Here is a 17,351-nt window from a genome sequence, read left to right as displayed (position 1 = left end):
GATGATCAAGTTGATCACAGACAAACAAACGCTACCAAATATGCCTTTAGGTTTGTGTGCTTTTATTTTATCCAGTAAAAGAAGCTCATTTCCACCACTTTTATAATAAAAAAATCACATAATTATGTGATGCGATCTAATAATTATGACTTAGGGGCTTCAAATTATGAGAAACTAAATGAATTTTGCTTTAATGGTTTCAACTATTTCTATTTATTGTGACAAAATCCGGAAGAACCTCACGTGTTCATGCATTTATAACTCTTTTCTGTGACTTTATTTAATTATATCAGAGTTATACTTCAGAGGACTTTCACTACACGAGCAGAGGTCCAGTTCCTCAGGTGTGTTTACCTGTATTCACCTGTGTTTACCTGGGCTGCTACGTGGCTAAAACGTACAGGGCGCGACTGAGAGCTTTGCTGCATTCGCGTGTAGTCGGACACGTCAGCACTGACTGTTTCGACGCGTTTAATGCACTTTTATGTTATGAATCTTTCGCTGAGGCAGGAGTGGTGACGTGTATATGAATGTAAAATATTCGTTACTATATTAAATACAATGTAGTTATTTAAATATATTAAATACGCTTAAATAAAAATAAATGTGCGGTGACATTTTGACCGACTTTAAACTTATTGACACGCTTTTTCTTTACCTGAAGCGCCCACCTGAGTGATATTTACTTGCGAAAATTGAGCAAAGTCAAACTTATATTGATAAACAAACAAACAAACAAAAAAAGTCAATGTTGTTTTCGTGAACGCACCACGGGTCACTTTGCGAAGGAAAATCCGAGGCTCCCGTGAACGCAGCATTAGACCTGATTGCGGCGGGACAAACGCTGCAAATCCTCTGCGGAGTTAAAACCCGGACAGGGGGGTAAAAAGTGACCGAGAAGCCATCGAGGACACGGTCTTTCCTGGTCGTTATTCGGGGTTTTTGCTTCCTAAAAGCTCCGTGAAGCCGCGGACCGAGCAGGAAGGAGCAGGTGCACGATGGCGACCCGAGTCCGGTCGATCAAATAATCCAAGGAGTTAATCTGAAGCAGCTCACCTGATGGTAGAGAAAAGCCCGAAAGCTTCTTTAATTTACGAGACAAAGCGAGTTTAATCCCGCAGGAAACGGCAGCTGGTGTCCCGGTTCTCCTTCCTTCCTCCTCCGCAAACATGGAGAGGAGGAGAACTTAAAAATAAAATAAAAATACAAGTTTGTTCGGGACACTTTTAACCTCTTTTTTGGGGGGAGAAACGCAGCTCTGAAGGATCCATGCCGGGATTTTAAAGGTCTAGATTTCAGGAGCGGAATGGAGCCGGTAAAGTCCACCAACGGGACCAAAGCTAAAGACCGAGTGGACAGGTGGGTGAAACAGCTAAAAGATTTTAAAAAGCTGAAATTTTAGCTCATAATTACCCCCAACGGGTCACTGTCGTCCCCGGGATGTGGGACCGGTTTCAGCCTTTTATTCGGGTCCTTCAGATGGCGGTACGTCGAAATATCGATGTCAGAAAATATCACGATAATCGCTGAGGCGGCAACAGAAGGTCCGCGGGCCAGAAGTGGCTCATGAGGAACCCGAGTCTGGCCGCCCGAAGGTGACAACTACAGGTACGCGACGTGTCGACTACCTCCGTGCTCCGGCGTGGAACGGGTACGTTTTCGCCCCACGCCTTCCATCGGGGCCAGAACTCCCGTGAAGCTCCTCCCACCTCCTGCGGCGTTAAAAATGGCGTTTCTTCCCACCGGTTTCTTGTCTCTCCTGTCCTCGTACAGATTTTTGTTTCCCTTAATGCGACATTCGCTCATTTGACGGTGCAGAAACCCAGGCGGCGCTTCGTGGCTACGCCGCCCGGGCCGCCGCGGCCACAAACCCGTACGCGGCAGGGTTGCCAGATAGGAAATGAAAAGCGCTTTGTTGGCTAACAGGGGTAAGACGTTTAAATCTGCGGCCGTCTCGCTGCAAGGCGGCAGCTCTGTGAGAAACTTTATTTAAAGTCTTCTCGGCGTCGCGTCCACACAGAAACGGTGTTTCAGTTGTGAAAATGGGTTCCAGAGTAAAATACAACCTCAAACTTTTGTGAAGACGTCCAAAGATGCAACTTTTTGACAATAATGATGTCATAGTCCTGCGTCTTGGGTCATTTCCTGTGAACATGGAGATGCTTTTTTAAAACAACTAAGAAAGAATTGTTTTGTTTCCGTGTGGACGCGGTGTGTGTTTTCAGGACGTGGGGTGGGTTTTTGTAGCTTACAGCACCGTAAATCGTGACCCGTGCTGGGTAAGATGGTCACAAAGAGAAAAGGTTTTTATTTTTCAAATCGTCCATCTCAGAAGCTTCAGAACGATGCGTCGTTTGTTCAGATTTGGGGGTTTGTCACTTGGCAACAAGCCAGAGCGCTGCTTTACAAACCTCAGATTTTCATCGGTCTGGAGAATCCCCGAGCTTCACGTTGAAGCCAAATATTAAACGAAGGGATTTCCCACCAGTTTTAAAAAGGAAGTAAAAGGATTATTTCTGAAGACGTAAACGTTGGGAAAATGTCGATTTAAAGGGAGATTATTTGCCATTTTTGTCTTTATGGACTCATTTATGGCAAAAAAAAATCTGTTTTTTTTTTCCACTTCTGACTCGTTTAGCAGCTCAGGTTCCAGCCGTTCGAAGCTTCAACAGGTTCTGAACAAATGTACCGATCCATTGAACCGACGGTGTGTAGCTGCGGTAATTCCTCGGGAGCAACTTTGTTGCAGGTTAAGCTGCTGGAGGATTATCGTGTTACCTAAAGCCACTTTCACCCACGCTGTCTCATCTTCCTTCCTTCTGAAGTCCATGAGCTGCGAGTTCACTTCGGCTGATCTTAGCTTAGGTCTGTTTAGTTCCAGGTGGCTCGAAGCCGACCATCTGTAGTTTCTAACTTTTTTTCTTCTTTGGACCAGAGTGGATCCGTACGGCTTTGAGCGCTCCGAGGACTTCGATTACGAGTCGTACGAGGAGCTCATGTCCGAGTACCTGGTCGTGCTGACCCGACGGGCCATCAAGTGGTCCAAACTGCTGAAGGGTAAAAGCAAGGTGCAGAAGAGTGTAAAACGTGAGTGGGAAAACCGGGAAAACCCCTCGTAAGAACAAGCTGGAAAAAAAACAAAACGCAACTAAACCTTTGCCTGTCTGATTCAGTAAAGCGCTACGTCCGGAAGGGGATTCCCAACCAGCACCGGGCTTTGGTCTGGATGGCGGCTAGCGGCGCTCAGGACCAGCTGGAGAAGAACCCGGGGTACTACCAGTCCCTGCTGGCAGCCCAGCACGACCCCAAGCTCGCGGAGACCATCAGAACAGGTTAACCAATCCCTCCAGGATTTTGTGGGCATTTTTTGTGATTGTTGCGGCTAAAATGCCTGATTTCGCAGGGCATTTTCCTAAAAGTTGTGATGAAAATTTGGATTTTTTTTTTTTTTTACTAAAATCAATAAACAACCATAACTTTTAATATATAAACCAAAACTACTTCCTAGTTTTGTAAGATAATTCCCAACAAACATTGACATTCTCAAAAGGTGCTTTATTTGAGAACTTTGATAGCTTCTAAACTGACATTCATGAGCATTTCTGGATTGTCCCTGGTCTGCAGCTCTCCTCACATGTTTTGCAGACACAAAGTGTTTGTCGATGCGTTTATGTTCCATGATTACACTGCAGGACGTGCAAAACAGCTGCAGCTGGGGAGGAAACTGGTTTGCTGAAATCTTTGTGGGCAAATGTGAAGCATTAGCGCACATTTTGGCTTCGGTCGCTGCTCCTGCACGCTCCCGGCATTCTGATGTTAACAGGAAGTGACGTCACATGTCTTCTTCCTGAGTTATTTGGGGTTATTTTGTATTCCACGCTACACAAACCCACAAAGAAGAGACTAGACTGCAGAAACGGTGGCGAATCACTTTAGAAACAATAAATATTGGGTTAAAGTTGCTGTGTTTTGGGCAAAGTTGCAAAAAGTTGCGATTTCGCGGAGTTTGCTTGATTTTGCGTTAATAGTTGTGATCGCAACATCGCGAAATCCTGGAGGGTCTGGATATTGTCCCATTTCCTGTGAAAAGTCCCGACCACCGCAGAGAATTTTTGTATAAATTGAACTTGAACCAAGAACGTTATGAATGCTCTTGGTGAAATGTTCCAACAAGTAGAGACCCGAGACACAAGAATGAGACCGGCACCCTCTGCGGCGTTCCTTCAGCCTCTTCGTGCCTCTGCAGGTTCTGCTCACCAGGAGCTTCTTTCTTTCTGCACGTTTGGGTCTTTACTGTGAAATGAGGTGCCAAGTCGGGCCTCAGGTCGTCCCACGCTGGTGCTCCTCTGTGCGTTTGGCGCCGTTCGCTCTTCCCTTTTACACAGATGAGTCTGTTTCTGCTGCCAAGGAGCTCGAATTAAAGGCCTGTCATTCCTTGAAGGAATGCATTCAGAGTTTTGGACCGAGCTCATTGTACCCGGAGGCTGTTTTGGTCGAACCTTGTAAAAATCACGTCACGCCCCATCTCCTGGCGAGACGTCAGAGTATGCTGTGAAGGATTCTCAGCTACTATCACACCAACCTTTAGCTCGGTATACGGAAAACTGGCTGAGCTGCAGCCAATTTTGTGCTGGCTGATGTCAGTTAGCTCTGAAAGGTCAGTTGAAACCCGCCCAGTGGTTGCCAGTCGACAAGAGCTGGCTCAGATTAGTTAATATCTGTAAAACTGAGTGAAATGAATGCATTTAGATGTAAGATCTGGTTCAATTCAGTTGATTTATTCACTCACCAGCCACTTCATTACGTCCACCTTTCTAGTAAATGGTAAAAATGGTAAATGGCTCGCACTTGTACAGCGTTTTATGTAGTCCAAGGACCCCAAAGCGCTTCACACTACAATCATTCACTCATCCATTCACATATTCACACACTGATGGCCGTAAACTACATTGGAGCCACAGCTGACAGAGGTGAGGCAGCCATGACACCGGCGCCACCGAGCCCTCTGACCACCACCAGTAGGCAAGGCGGGTGAAGTGTCCGAGACTGACGGGGCAGGGGCTCGAACCGGCGACCCTCCAGGATGAACCCCTACCTCCTGAGCCGCTGCCTAGTACCTGGTTGGACCCCCCTTGTGCCTTCAGAACTGCCTTTTATTATTCAATTCATAGAGTCAACAAGTCGTTGGGAATGTTCCTCGGAGACTCTGGTCCTCGTCGACATGATGGCGTCGGTCGCTGCAGGTTTGTCAGCTGCACGTCCACGCCGCGAGTCTCCGGTTCCACCGCGTCCCAACGGCGATTGGCGTCGTCTTTCCAATCCGTTGCTGTCCAGTCGTGGTGATTTTTGTGTGAACTGTCGCCTCAGTTTCCCGTTCTCCGCTGACAGGAGAGACGTCGGAGTTGTTCCTCCAGAGATGATGATCCTCAGACCTCCGTTGGAACGAGTTGTTATTTAAGCTGCTGTTGTCTTCTTCTCCTCTGACCTTTGACACTCACTCGATATTTCCTTCGTTCAGGACCATTCTCTTTACACTATAGAGATGGTTGAGTGTAAAAACCCCAGTAGATCAGCAGATTCTGAAATACTCGGACCAGTCCGTCTGGCACCAACAACCACCTCCTTCCTTCTCCATCGGGATGCTCCACAGGGCGCCGAGTTGCTGCCCTGTGATTGGCTGGTTGATTAACTGGACCTAATAAAGTGTCTGTTTCCCAGTAAAAGTCGTCTCTGGGTTCTGTACAAGGAAGCAACAAGCCGTACACCTGTTCACCAAATAGTCACGGTGGAATTAAAGTCTCTCTTCTTTCAGACCTGAACAGAACATTTCCAGACAACGTCCACTTCCGCAAGACATCCATCCCGTGTCTCCAGATAACCTTGGACAATGTCCTGCTGGCCTACGGTCACCACAACCCGGCTGTAGGCTACTGCCAGGTAACGCTTCTTTGGGGTTTTGGTCGTTTGATTTTCAATTTAAACGTTTATTAGTTGATAAATGATGCCCGTCGACACTTGGTGCTCCGGCAGGATTCAGGAACTGTGTGTCTGTCTGTCTCCAGGGGATGAACTTCGTCGCCGGGTACCTGCTCCTCATCACCAAAGATGAAGAGAAGTCCTTCTGGCTGATGGACGCGCTGTTCGGCAGAATCCTACCAGGTGTGCGTTCCGTGCTGCTCTGGGATCAGCATCACGCGGTCCTCACCTGTCCGGGTTTAGATCAGTTTTATGGTAAATTAGGAAGAACATCTTAGAAGTTATTAGTTTTAAAACTGATGAAAACAAACGACTGTTTTTCTTAATTTATCGTTTAAAACGTTTTATGTTTTCTGTAAAGAGGAAGTGACAGCTGAGCGCTGAAGGAAATCTGCTGAAACTGATTTGTTGGAGCTAAAAGGAGCAGAGGCCGAGCTAAAAGCGAAAAGAAGCAGAAGGCAAGCTTAAAGGAGCAGAAGACAAGCTAAAAGCTAAAAGGAGCAGAGGGCGAGCTAAAAGCAGCAGAAGACAAACTAAAAGCTAAAAGGAGCTGAAAATGAGCCAAAAGCTAAAAGGAGCAGAAGGCGAGTTAAAAGTTAAAAGGAGCAGAGGGCGAGCTAAAATGAGCAGAAGCCAAGCTAAAAGAAGCAGAAGGCAAGCTTAAAGGAGCAGAAGACAAGCTAAAAGCTAAAAGGAGCAGAGGGCGAGCTAAAAGCTAAAAGAAGCAGAAGGCAAGCTAAAAGCTAAAAGGAGCAGCATGTGAGCTAAAAGGAGCAGAAGATGAGCTAAAAGCTAAGAGTAGCAAAATGCTACAACAGTAGCTACAAGGATCAGAGGGTGAGCTAAAGATAGCAGAACTGTAGCTAAAAGCTAAAAGTAGCCTAAGAGGACATGAACAGAACCAGCAGCTGAAACAGATTTAATGTTTTTAGAGGAATTGAGGAATCTTGATGTTTCTATGAGGAAATTGTTTGAAGATAAAGTTAAATATTTTCAAAAAGTAAAAATCTTAAAAACCAAATCCTAGCAGCCGTCTCCTGAACGAGCTGAAGGTTCGGATATTCTGTATGCTGTGGTCCCAGACTACTACACTCCTGCCATGCTGGGCCTGAAGACGGACCAGGAGGTTCTGGGCGAGCTGGTGAGGCTGAAGGTCCCCGGAGTGTGGCAGGTGATGGAGACCCAGAACGTGATGTGGACCCTCGTGGTCTCCCGGTGGTTCATCTGCCTCTTCATCGACGTCCTGCCAGTGGAGGTGAGCGCGGCGGCTGCGGGTTCAGCTTCGCCTGCTAACCGGTGCAGCGGCTCTTGTTGCCATTCTCCTCTGTTTACTTCGGGAGGGTTTGGCCTCAATGTTTGTTCTCCAAACACACATGGAACGCATCGGCGAGGGTGGAACCGGTGCAGAGGTTCCTGCTGGTCCCTCAGGATCACATCTGCGAGTCATTAGTAAGAAGGAAAAGGAGCTTTAAACTGAACTGAAACGTGTTTTGAGGCCAACAGTGAAAATGTAGCCGTGATTTTTGTTTTTTTGTAAAAATCAGATCAGTTTGGTATTAAGGAAAAAATAGCAATGCATGAGTGATTAAATAAAAGTCAAAAGTCTGAACTGCTGCTGATTAGTTTACTCTGGGGTGAGTTTATAAACGCTCCTCTGAAGCGTGCTCACGTTGTTTACAAGTTAGCATCCGGTCAGCATCGGGTTAGCTTCAAGTTAGCATCGGGTTAGCTTCAAGTTAGCATCGGGTTAGCTTCAAGTTAGCATCAGGTTAGCTTCAAGTTAGCATCAGGTTAGCATCTTTAGCTTTGAGTAAACATCGTTAGCTTTGAGTTAACATCGGGTTAGCTTCAAGTTAGCATTGTTGGCATCAGTTTTGCTTCAAGTTAGCATCAGTTTAGCTTCAAGTCAGCATCAGGTTAGCTTCAAGTTAGCATCAGGTTAGCATCTTTAGCTTTGAGTAAACATCATTAGCTTTGAGTTAGCATCTTTAGCTTTGAGTAAACATTGTTAGCTTCGAGTTAACATCAAGTTAGCTTCAATTTAGCATCATTAGCATTGGGTTTGCTTCAAGTTAGCATTGTTAGCATCAGTTTAGCTTCAAGTCAGCATCCAGTTAGCATCTTTAGCTTTGAGTAAACATTGTTAGCTTTGAGTTAGCATCGGGTTAGCTTCAAGTTAGCATTGTTAGCTTTGAGTTAGCATCGTTAGCTCTCGCCTGCCGTCTTTATGTTGATTTTCAGAGTTGTGTGCTGATGTCATGACAACGATCTGGGGGTAATCTGTTCCATGTTCTCATCTCGGTCGTTAGGTGCGTTGTTTTGTCGGCCATGACGGTCCTGGTGATCATCAGAATCCGAACCTGAAGAGTTTTCTTATCTGATTCTGGAGATCCAGCCGTCGGTTCAGGTTCATACTGGTACGGTTGTAGATCCGTTCCTCCCACCAAGTCTTCTGGCGTTTCTTCGTGTTCAAAAACTTCTTCTTCTTCCGTTTCTGTAGCGGCGTTCTTAGCCAGCCGTGGCACAGCGCTCGTCATGAACTCCGCCCCACAAATCAGCCTCTTCAGAGATTATTAACTAAAACATTAAAAACAGTTTATTTAACTTTTAGAGTTCTGTAGATGTGTTTGACTGAATGACATTCCTGAAATGTCCGTGGCTGACGGTGTTGTTGTTGTTGCAGACGGTTCTGAGGATTTGGGATTGCCTTTTCTACGAGGGCTCGAAGATCCTGTTCCGTGTCGCCCTGACGCTGATCCACCACAACCAGGCCGAGATCGAGCAGGCCCGGTCGCTGCCGGACGTCTGCGAAGCCTTCAAACGGATCGCCCGCGGGCCGTTCGTCGAGGAGTGTCATGCCTTCATGCAGGTAGGTCGTCACGCTGGAGGAAAGCGTCGTTTTTAAATCTGGTTCCTGTAATCTGATGATCCTTTTGTTCCCAGCAAATCTTCACTGAACCAGGAAGTCTCTCCACGGCCACGCTGACGAAGCTCCGAGCGGCGTGCCGAGCTCGGATCGCTGCTGAGGGATCCTGAACCGGGCAACAAATCCACATTCCAGACGGGGCGAGAACCGAGCAGCGTATTTGCACTTTTTTTGTTTTTTTTTCCTCCTTCGATTCATCCGAGTCACTGTCTTAAAGCATACACTGAAGGAAGATGATTCCTTTAGAGATGAAGTGAAATTTTCCAGAAGAGACGAGGCTCAGCTGTAAGTTTTCTGTTAAGAAGAGTTAAATATTTCTGAATGTAAGCGCAGCATTTCATGTCGTCTTAATCACGAATTGTTTGTTTCTGAGGGTAAATGAAGATCGATGATGTCAGTTCGAAGTATTTCATTGTAGAAAGTTTTATTTTTTGAAACATTTCAGTGTCCACTACACGTAGTTGTTATCTGTGTTTAGGTTGTACGCACATTTCTAAATACACTGTGGTGAAAGAGACACAAAGAACTGCTTCTTCTTTCCCACATTAATCATTAATCACGATGGGGGTGCGTTTTTGAACATTTTTATTAACCTGCAGTAAGTTGCGTAACAGAAAATAGATCAACTATTTTCTATAAAAATAAGAGCAAAACAACAGCCCACATCTACCCAGAATGGGCTAAATTTGTCAAATTAAAGGAGCATTTTAGAATTATTCCACAGCGTTAGATTGAAACTTAAAGATGGACGAAGCGACTCCGTTAACTTCCATTGTTCTAAAATGAAGCTAAAATGTCTTGTTTTTTAATTTTCTTTTTTGGTGCCGCCATATTGAATTAATAACGCCAGACGTGGGTCCATGCCCTCGATAGTCCCGCCTTCTCACCCTCCTACCTCGCCAACAGGTCGCCAGTCATTGTAATGTGACACTTTTAAGCCTCAAAAAACTTAAAAAAATTAAAATAAAATACATTTAAACAAACAGCAGCGAGGCAAGAACTACTTGAATCAACAAAAATCAACACCTGATAGAAATTATCTGGAAGGTAATTTAATTTTTAAGTCAGGAAAATGGCCCATTTGTTTACATGGAGGGGGGAGGGGCTTAAGAATTGTACCGGAGTGAGCCACCAGGGGGCGCTTGTACTGCGTGGCTCCAGCTACAAGTCGATGATATGATCGAAATAAGGGTCTGGAGACAACCTTTTGTGGGCAGAAAGTAAAAAAAATTAAAATAAAGCATCCCGGGATCATTTTGACCGGATTACCTGCTGCTAATTTAAATCCACGCAGCTTCAATGAAACAAACAGACGAGCAGCAATCTGAAAGTTAAAACTTGGGAATAAATGCCTCAAACTGAAATGAAATAAAACGGGCACTGACGGGGAGGATCTGAAGCAGCAAACTGATCCGATCGGTAATATTTTAGATAAAAAATGTACCTTTAGCTGCTCGTACTCAGTGTGGGTCTGTAAGGATTCATCTGAACTTTACGCTCAAAGAGAAAAATCTCGAGTTTTCCTTTTTCCAGATTTTTCTGTGGAGGTTTAAGATGCATCCAGAGGCCCTTTTCACAGAGGATCAACGTCGAACGTCAGAAAGGAAAACGTCAATTTTGAAAAGCTTTTAGGACTCGTTGGAGTCCCTCTGCGTCTTTAGGTGCCCCGATAATCGCACGGCTAAAAACAGGAAGCAGCAGCTCAAGCTAATTTTATCTAGAACTTCAAAAAAAAGAGTGGAACCAAACCCTTGACCTCCATCTTTGATTTCTCATGATTCTCATGATTTAAAGTCAGCAGGTTTTCGTCCACAGGTAAAGGGGAAAAGGTAAAAAGGATCCAGAGGTCGCCCCTGCAGCTGCTTCAGGTTTGTGCGCCACCTTTCCTCCGTTGGCGCTCAGATGGTCTGGTACCCGGCGTGGCTCCTCTTCCGGCCGATCAGATACGCGATGAGGACGATCAGCACCAGGCCGGCGAGAGCCGCTCCGACAACGATGGGTATCAACATCTGGTCCTGGTCCACCTGACACTCCTCCGCTGCAGCCAGACAGAAAACACCACGAAACAAATCCTTCAGGTTCTGACAGGAATATTATATTGACTCAAAAAAAGGAAATAAAAGTGACTTTTTATTTCCCTAAAAACAAATATCAATGTAATTATAATTCATAGTAAAAGCCAGACTGAACAGGCGAGTCTTGAGTTTGCTTCTGAAAGCATCAACGCTTCAGTCCTCGGAAAGGCGAGGCGTCTCGCCGCAGGTTTTAGGTTTAACTCCAGTTAAAGTCTTCTCAGGGAGACCAGAGATCCTGCAGGTGATGAAGGCTCTGGTAAAGGTTTTTAAATTGTAAAATGCTGTCTGTCACTTCATTAATGCAGTGTCTGAAACTATAAATTAAGTAAAAAAACAAAAAACAGGATTTTTAACTTGATCTGGAGGACTTCAAGTTTCTCTCTCTGAAGCTCATCGCCGATTTATAAAACGCTTTTGTCCAAATTAAGCTCAAGATGAAGGTAAAATGCTGTTAAAAAAGCATCGATTGGGTCATCAGGAGACAGCAGCTCAGAGCATCACATCATCAATGCCATGTCTCCTGACAGAATAATAAACGAGGGGGCCTAAAATCCCTCCCTGTGGAACTCCATTTACAAATGTGTGATGTTCCGATGACAAATTACTTGTATTTATTAAGAATTTCCTATCTGTGAGCTATGATTTAACCCCTTGAGGACGCCGAACGATCTCAGACCTGTCAAACAAGAACGCCGCGATCGAGGTCTAAAGTAGCAGCAACGATAACGAGTAGAAGAAGAATGTGAAACAAACCTGCAGCAAACTGCTTCGTCTTGACGCCGAACGGCTGGACCTGCAGTCTGAACGTGTTGAGAGAGAAGGCCGGCGCCACCTGCAGGGTTTGCTCAGCGTTGCACATGTAAGAGTGGCCCAGCGTGCTCCGCAGGAAGTCCAAACTGGCGTTACTGGCTGAGAACGGAGCTGAGGAGAGACGGGGAGGCGGGTCAGAACTCGTCCACCCACAGCGAGTCGGGACACTCAGGCGACTCACCGGCCATGTCGGTCCAGTTGGCCTGCAGGCCCATCCCACTCAGGCGGTACTTGTTGGTCGTCGTGTTCTGTGGATGGAAGACGAGGTGAACGACTCGCCGTCTTGACGCTCACAAGCACACGAACTGAAGTTCAAACGTTACCATAGTGAAGGTGAAGCTGAGCGTCAACGTTGGCTCCTGGGTCAACACCAGCGTGGCTCTGCTGGCGCCGCACGACCCCGACCAGCTCGTCAGGTTGGGAGTCAGGTTGAATAATTCTTGGACCGTCTGGCAAAGACGAGAAGCCGGTTAGTTTGTCTGAAACTGGGGATGATGTAAGCGGAGCTTCCTGCTCCGGCTCACCTTATTCTGAGACTGAGAGACGTAGGAGACGTTCAGCTGCAGCCCCATCTGGGCCAGGAGGCATTCGGTGCCGTTGCTGTCCTTCACGGAGTAGGTGCCGCGTTCGGGTGCTCCTGGCGGTGTGGGCGCGGGGGCTGCCGTCGTTGTAGTTCCGGCGGTGGTCGGAGTGGCCGGCGTGGTGCTTTGATCGGCCGTACACACGCTCTCTGTGGGAGGCGCACGAGTCAAAATGGGCTTGAAGCGGGAGAGAAAACAACGGGGCGGGGCAAAGAACGCTGTCAGGGTTCTACCTGCTGGACTCAGGTCGTTCCCGGGCATGTACGCCTCCAGCTTCATGCGGGAGAAAGTGACGGAGTCGCCGCTGGCTACGATGGTGGTGGGACTCATGCAGCGGTAGGTGGTGTTGATTGGCGCCCAGATCTCCACGGAGTCATTCGTCACGGTGACCACACCTGGAGAACAAACACCTCGTTAGATCCTGGCTGGGACACGCCCCCTGATCTAAAATTTGGACTCAAGACTCACCGGAGCTGCTGGCCTCGGGGAAGAGCGACGCATCGCTCAGGTTGTACCGCAGGGTCAGGTTCCTTACGCTGTAGACGCTTCCATTGGTGGAGAAGCTCAGGCCGAGGGCGTGGCCCGCTCCAAACGCCGCCACCAGCTGCGCCGGGCTGCCGTCGGCGCCGCACGAGCTGTTAGCTGCGTCCACCGAGGCGGAGTCGGGCAGAGGGACAGAAACCGTCCTCTGAGGGGGAGACGAGCGAGACGAATAAGACATCACATCGTTTGGCGACTCAATGAGCGTCAGAACTGTGAACTCACCGAGCTGTTGGAGGAGACGTAGGTGATGGAGAGAGACGCCGACAGCTCAGCTTTGATGCAGGTGGAGTTTCCCTCATTCACTTCAAGAGTCACCGCCTGGAGACAACCTGTGGACGGGGACAGAGAGGACAGAGAGGACACTCAGACAGTATATTTCTTCTTTTTTGTTTAACTTAATATTAAACCTGGATTTTATTTTTCTAGTTTTATTTTTAAAAATAAGCGTGAATACATTCTTGGATTACTAGTAGGGTCAGATTTACTGCGGGGATTAAAAACAAACATATTTAATTTAAATGATAGCTTCCTAACTTCTTCAGATAGGCTGGTCCGTGTAACGATGAAGACGATGAGTGCCGAAGGTGTTATTCGTCGTATTTGTGGTTAAAGATATAAATGGAGCCTCTGAAACTCGACTCCATGTAAACAAAAATAAACCTCAGTTCTTACAGCCTCCACTAGAGGGCGACAGGAAGCTAAAAAACTAACAACATTTATTTTTTTATGGTTTTATTTCCTCCTACATCAACACTGCAGACATATGTGTGTCTGTGTGTGTGTGTGTGTGTGTGAGAGAGAGAGAGAGAGAGAGAGAGTCAGGACTCCTGCATCAGTTCAATCAATTTAATTTAATTTAATTCAAGCAGAGTCAACAGAGCTACTGGTTTTGTGTGTTCCTGGATTTTATTTTATTTCTTCCTTTATTGTTTTAACTTTGTTTCACCGGTTTGTAAAGCACTTTAATCCACTTCTGTTGGTTTTTTATGCGCTACAAAAATAAATATAAAAAGAAAAACACATTATGTAACATAATTAAGCAATAAAGGAGCCTAAAATTTGCTCATCATAGGGAAAAAATGATAAAGAAATTGCATCTTGTGTGCCAAATTTAAACAGAGGTCTGTTGGTGCTCAGAGTATGAGTTGGGGATGACTCTCAGCTACTCCCACACAAGATTGTAGCTCAATATCTGCAAAAGTGGCTGAGTTTCAGCCGTTTTTGTGCCGTGCAGGAAGTCGAGTGTTACTCTAAGGTGACCCCGGCGTCACCTCTCGGTTCAGCAGCCGAACACACAGCCGAAGGTTTAGGCAACACCGAAACCGAGGAAACACCGAAACCGAGACACAAGCTGAGCTCCTGCGAACAGAGCTGCAGCTTCGAGGAGGCGGCGAGAACCACAGAATGAGCGTTAAGGGTAGAAATGTGCCGGCCTGTCAGAACCACGCGCCTCTGAATGAGTCCAAACGGGCCACCGGGACGGACGCCCCCCCCCCCCCGGCGCTGAAAGCTACACAAAGACGTCATGTGAAGCTTTCAAATGACACAACAATGGAGGTTATCTGATGCTCCACATCAACAAAACGAGCGACAGAATAAAAACAAGTCCACAGAACCTTCATTGGTGTTTACCGCCCCCTGTCAGAAACTTCCAGACTGTCATCGGATCGACATCTACGACTGATTAAAGCCACGACAGGTTCTGTTTTTATGTGTCCCCTTGGATAAAATTAACCACTAATTATATCATTCACAACTAAAAGTCCACCGCTTATCCTACGAGGCTAATGAGTCTGCAAAAACAGTCAGAGTTTTGTTGCCAACAACTACGAGCCGTTTGTTTACGTCCGAACGCTGGCGAGGACTCTTCGGACAGTCTATGAAATGTTCCCCGGGGTCGAGAGAGAGGGAGAACGAGCAGAAAAGGTGAAGAAGTTCTTCCTCTTCTTCTTCTGAAAAGAAACAAGCAGCGAGAGGCGAGTCGCCCCGGGGGGAGGAAACGGAGCGATAAACGAGAAGTTGGAGCTGAGATGAAATTAGTTGAGATAATCTGAACTCTTAACGGGAGGATTTCTGTAACTTATTTAGTTATTTGTTATTTTCTTACGCCATTTTTATGAAAATCCCTCTGAGCTTAATATACATTAACCCCAAAACTCTCATTTAATGATGCAAAAAATGTGTTAGGAGCAGAAAAACTCAAATCAAAATCACATCTTGACAGCTACTTCTGGTGGAAATCATTTCAAGATGGACGCCACAGCTAACTGGCAGTAGCTAAGAGTCATCCCCAACGTATAATCCGAGATCTGTTCAGTTTTGATTCAAATCTGAACAGATTATGAGATTTATTTTAAATTTCAATTAACCGTTTGATTGTTGGGACAGCAATTCAGTTCGAGGTACATTAATTTACAAAAACAAATATTCACAGCAGACTAAAACCAATATTTAATGTGTGAAAATTACAAAATGAGAGAAGATTTGATCTAATAATAGGATAAACTTTAAGACAGAGAAGGGGGGAAACAATTTGACGGATCAAATGTCAAAATAGGAACCAAAACTCTGAATTAGGACACCAATTTATCAACTTACAAATCTTTATTTGACTTATCTGACAGCTGATTGACTGTTTATGTGGATATATTTTAGGAAAAAAACCTGATATATTTACTAGTTTGTGACTCATTATTATGAGATAAAAGGCTTAACATTTGGGCTTTTTGGGAGAAATTAAAGAAAATATAATTCTACTGTGATATGGAAGTTTATTTAATAAAAAATAAGACATTTTAGACGGTTTTATGATTCCAATCAGATGTTTTAATAATTAAAATTCTGTTCTAGTTACAATAAATTAACTCATTGTCAGTTAAAATACTTTTTTAAAAATTAAAACAAAGCCATGATGGAACTGACTGGTGCAACTTTATTTTGGTAAAAGATGTGATTTTTGAGGGGCTTTTATTATCTTAACCCGGCAGCTTGTTGACGTCGTTCGGTCCAAGAAAAAACAGACAAAAAAGCTAAAAAACTCACCTAAAACCGCCCAGCAGACGGTGAAAACTGCGGTTAGGTTCCGGCAGACTTTCATCTTTCGAGTGGAGGTTTCAATTCAGTCGAAAGAAAAGGCGAAAAAACAGAAAAAATGCCCCCCAGCGATGAAGAGGCGCAGGTGGGTGTCGTTCGCTCCGCGGACCGTTAGCTCCGCGCGGATGATGTCGCTCTTCCGGTTTCCCCTCCTTCCTCTGATTAAATGACAGAAAATGAAGTTACTGTTAAAAATATCCCCATCGGAGCTCGTCCTGAAGGCGGAAAAAGAGCAAATAAATTAATTAATAACAAAAGTCGTGGATCCCAGCCGAACTGAGAGGAGGAAAAAAAAATAAAACCCTTCGTCTGTCACGTGAATTAGAACGCTTAGAGCGATCCAGTCACGTGACACCGCCTCCTCTCCTCTGATTGGTCCGCTGAAGTATGGAAGCCTGTAAGTGTTTTGAAGCCAACATCAGTCACAAATAAACAAACTATATTATAGATGTTTTTATTACCAAACATAAAGGAAATCATTCTGGTGTTTTCAGCCCCCCCCNACACACACACCTGATGTGTGACGTCATCAGAGAGCGGATGAATATCGCTACAATTTAGTTCAGTTTGTTGGGAATAATTGTTCGAACCAGCCAGAAAATACAGCTGGAGTTTCATTTGCAAAGATAAAAACCTTCCTCAGATTTGGATCCATAAACTCCGATGTAGGAATTCCTATCAGAATTCGGGTTCAGACCACTTCAAAGAGAAGCACTGCTTTAAAAACAATAAGTTTTAAAGTCATAAATGAATTTCATAACTATGACTTTAAAACTCATGACTGTATGTCATAAAAATGACTTTGTATTTCACAGTTATCACTATTATCTTATAATTATGACTTTGTAACTCATAAAAATTAATCTAAAACTTATTGTAATTCATAAAACACTTTGTCTCTATTATGCCTATAATTATGAATTTAAAACTCATGAATATGTCACTATGACTTTTTATCTCATAATATGACTACATCTTATACCTAAAAATCTGAAACCCATTTCACAAATATGACTTTTTATCTCATAAAAATGACTAAAATGCAAATATATGACTAATAAAAATTACTTTAAAACTAATAAATATGCCTCATAACTAGAAGCAGCTGGAGAGCGCACACCTCCACCAAGGCCATATGTAGGATTCGGATCACCACCAGAAATTAAATCACTTGTGTGTTTTGTTTTTTTATGACAATCCCAACATTTCCTGAATCTGTTATTTAGTTTTTAGGTAATCTTGCTAACAGACAGAAGGACAAATAAACCAACACTACTGAAAACATGACCTCTGAGGTGGAGGAAAAATGACTTTTTATCTCATAATTCTGTCTTTAAAACTCAAATT

The 17,351-nt window shown here is 44.9% G+C and overlaps 2 protein-coding genes across 2 annotated transcripts; one reads left to right on the top strand and one right to left on the bottom strand.

Annotated features, from left to right (window-relative positions):
- Positions 1-801: 801 nt before the first annotated feature.
- Positions 802-10,216, top strand: grtp1a (growth hormone regulated TBC protein 1a). Its single transcript, XM_017441958.3, has 8 exons — positions 802-1,359; positions 2,936-3,087; positions 3,174-3,332; positions 5,813-5,937; positions 6,063-6,159; positions 7,059-7,231; positions 8,660-8,845; positions 8,920-10,216. The coding sequence occupies exons 1-8, from the start codon at positions 1,307-1,309 to the stop codon at positions 9,010-9,012; spliced, it is 1,038 nt and encodes a 345-aa protein (XP_017297447.1). The 5' UTR covers positions 802-1,306; the 3' UTR covers positions 9,013-10,216.
- Positions 9,471-16,319, bottom strand: lamp1a (lysosomal associated membrane protein 1a). Its single transcript, XM_017441938.3, has 9 exons — positions 15,954-16,319; positions 13,134-13,240; positions 12,837-13,056; positions 12,602-12,763; positions 12,312-12,517; positions 12,111-12,236; positions 11,969-12,035; positions 11,731-11,898; positions 9,471-10,940 (listed from the first exon to the last, which is right to left on the bottom strand). The coding sequence occupies exons 1-9, from the start codon at positions 16,006-16,008 to the stop codon at positions 10,801-10,803; spliced, it is 1,251 nt and encodes a 416-aa protein (XP_017297427.1). The 5' UTR covers positions 16,009-16,319; the 3' UTR covers positions 9,471-10,800.
- Positions 16,320-17,351: the final 1,032 nt, after the last annotated feature.

This window comes from Kryptolebias marmoratus, linkage group LG15, assembly GCF_001649575.2.
Source record: "Kryptolebias marmoratus isolate JLee-2015 linkage group LG15, ASM164957v2, whole genome shotgun sequence".
Classification (NCBI taxonomy): domain Eukaryota; kingdom Metazoa; phylum Chordata; class Actinopteri; order Cyprinodontiformes; family Rivulidae; genus Kryptolebias; species Kryptolebias marmoratus.
Note: the sequence above shows the minus strand (reverse complement) of the source record. Positions and strands in the feature narration are given on the sequence as shown.

Coding starts and splice junctions, on each gene's coding strand:
- grtp1a (XM_017441958.3), top strand. CDS start 1,307: ATGGAGCCGGTAAAGTCCACCAACGGGACCAAAGCTAAAGACCGAGTG. Junction 1,360..2,935: donor GCTAAAGACCGAGTGGACAG/GTGGGTGAAACA, acceptor TCTTTGGACCAG/AGTGGATCCGTACGGCTTTG. Junction 5,938..6,062: donor CGGCTGTAGGCTACTGCCAG/GTAACGCTTCTT, acceptor GTCTGTCTCCAG/GGGATGAACTTCGTCGCCGG.
- lamp1a (XM_017441938.3), bottom strand. CDS start 16,008: ATGAAAGTCTGCCGGAACCTAACCGCAGTTTTCACCGTCTGCTGGGCG. Junction 12,518..12,601: donor GAACGACCTGAGTCCAGCAG/GTAGAACCCTGA, acceptor CGCCTCCCACAG/AGAGCGTGTGTACGGCCGAT. Junction 12,036..12,110: donor TCAGCTTCACCTTCACTATG/GTAACGTTTGAA, acceptor TTCCATCCACAG/AACACGACGACCAACAAGTA.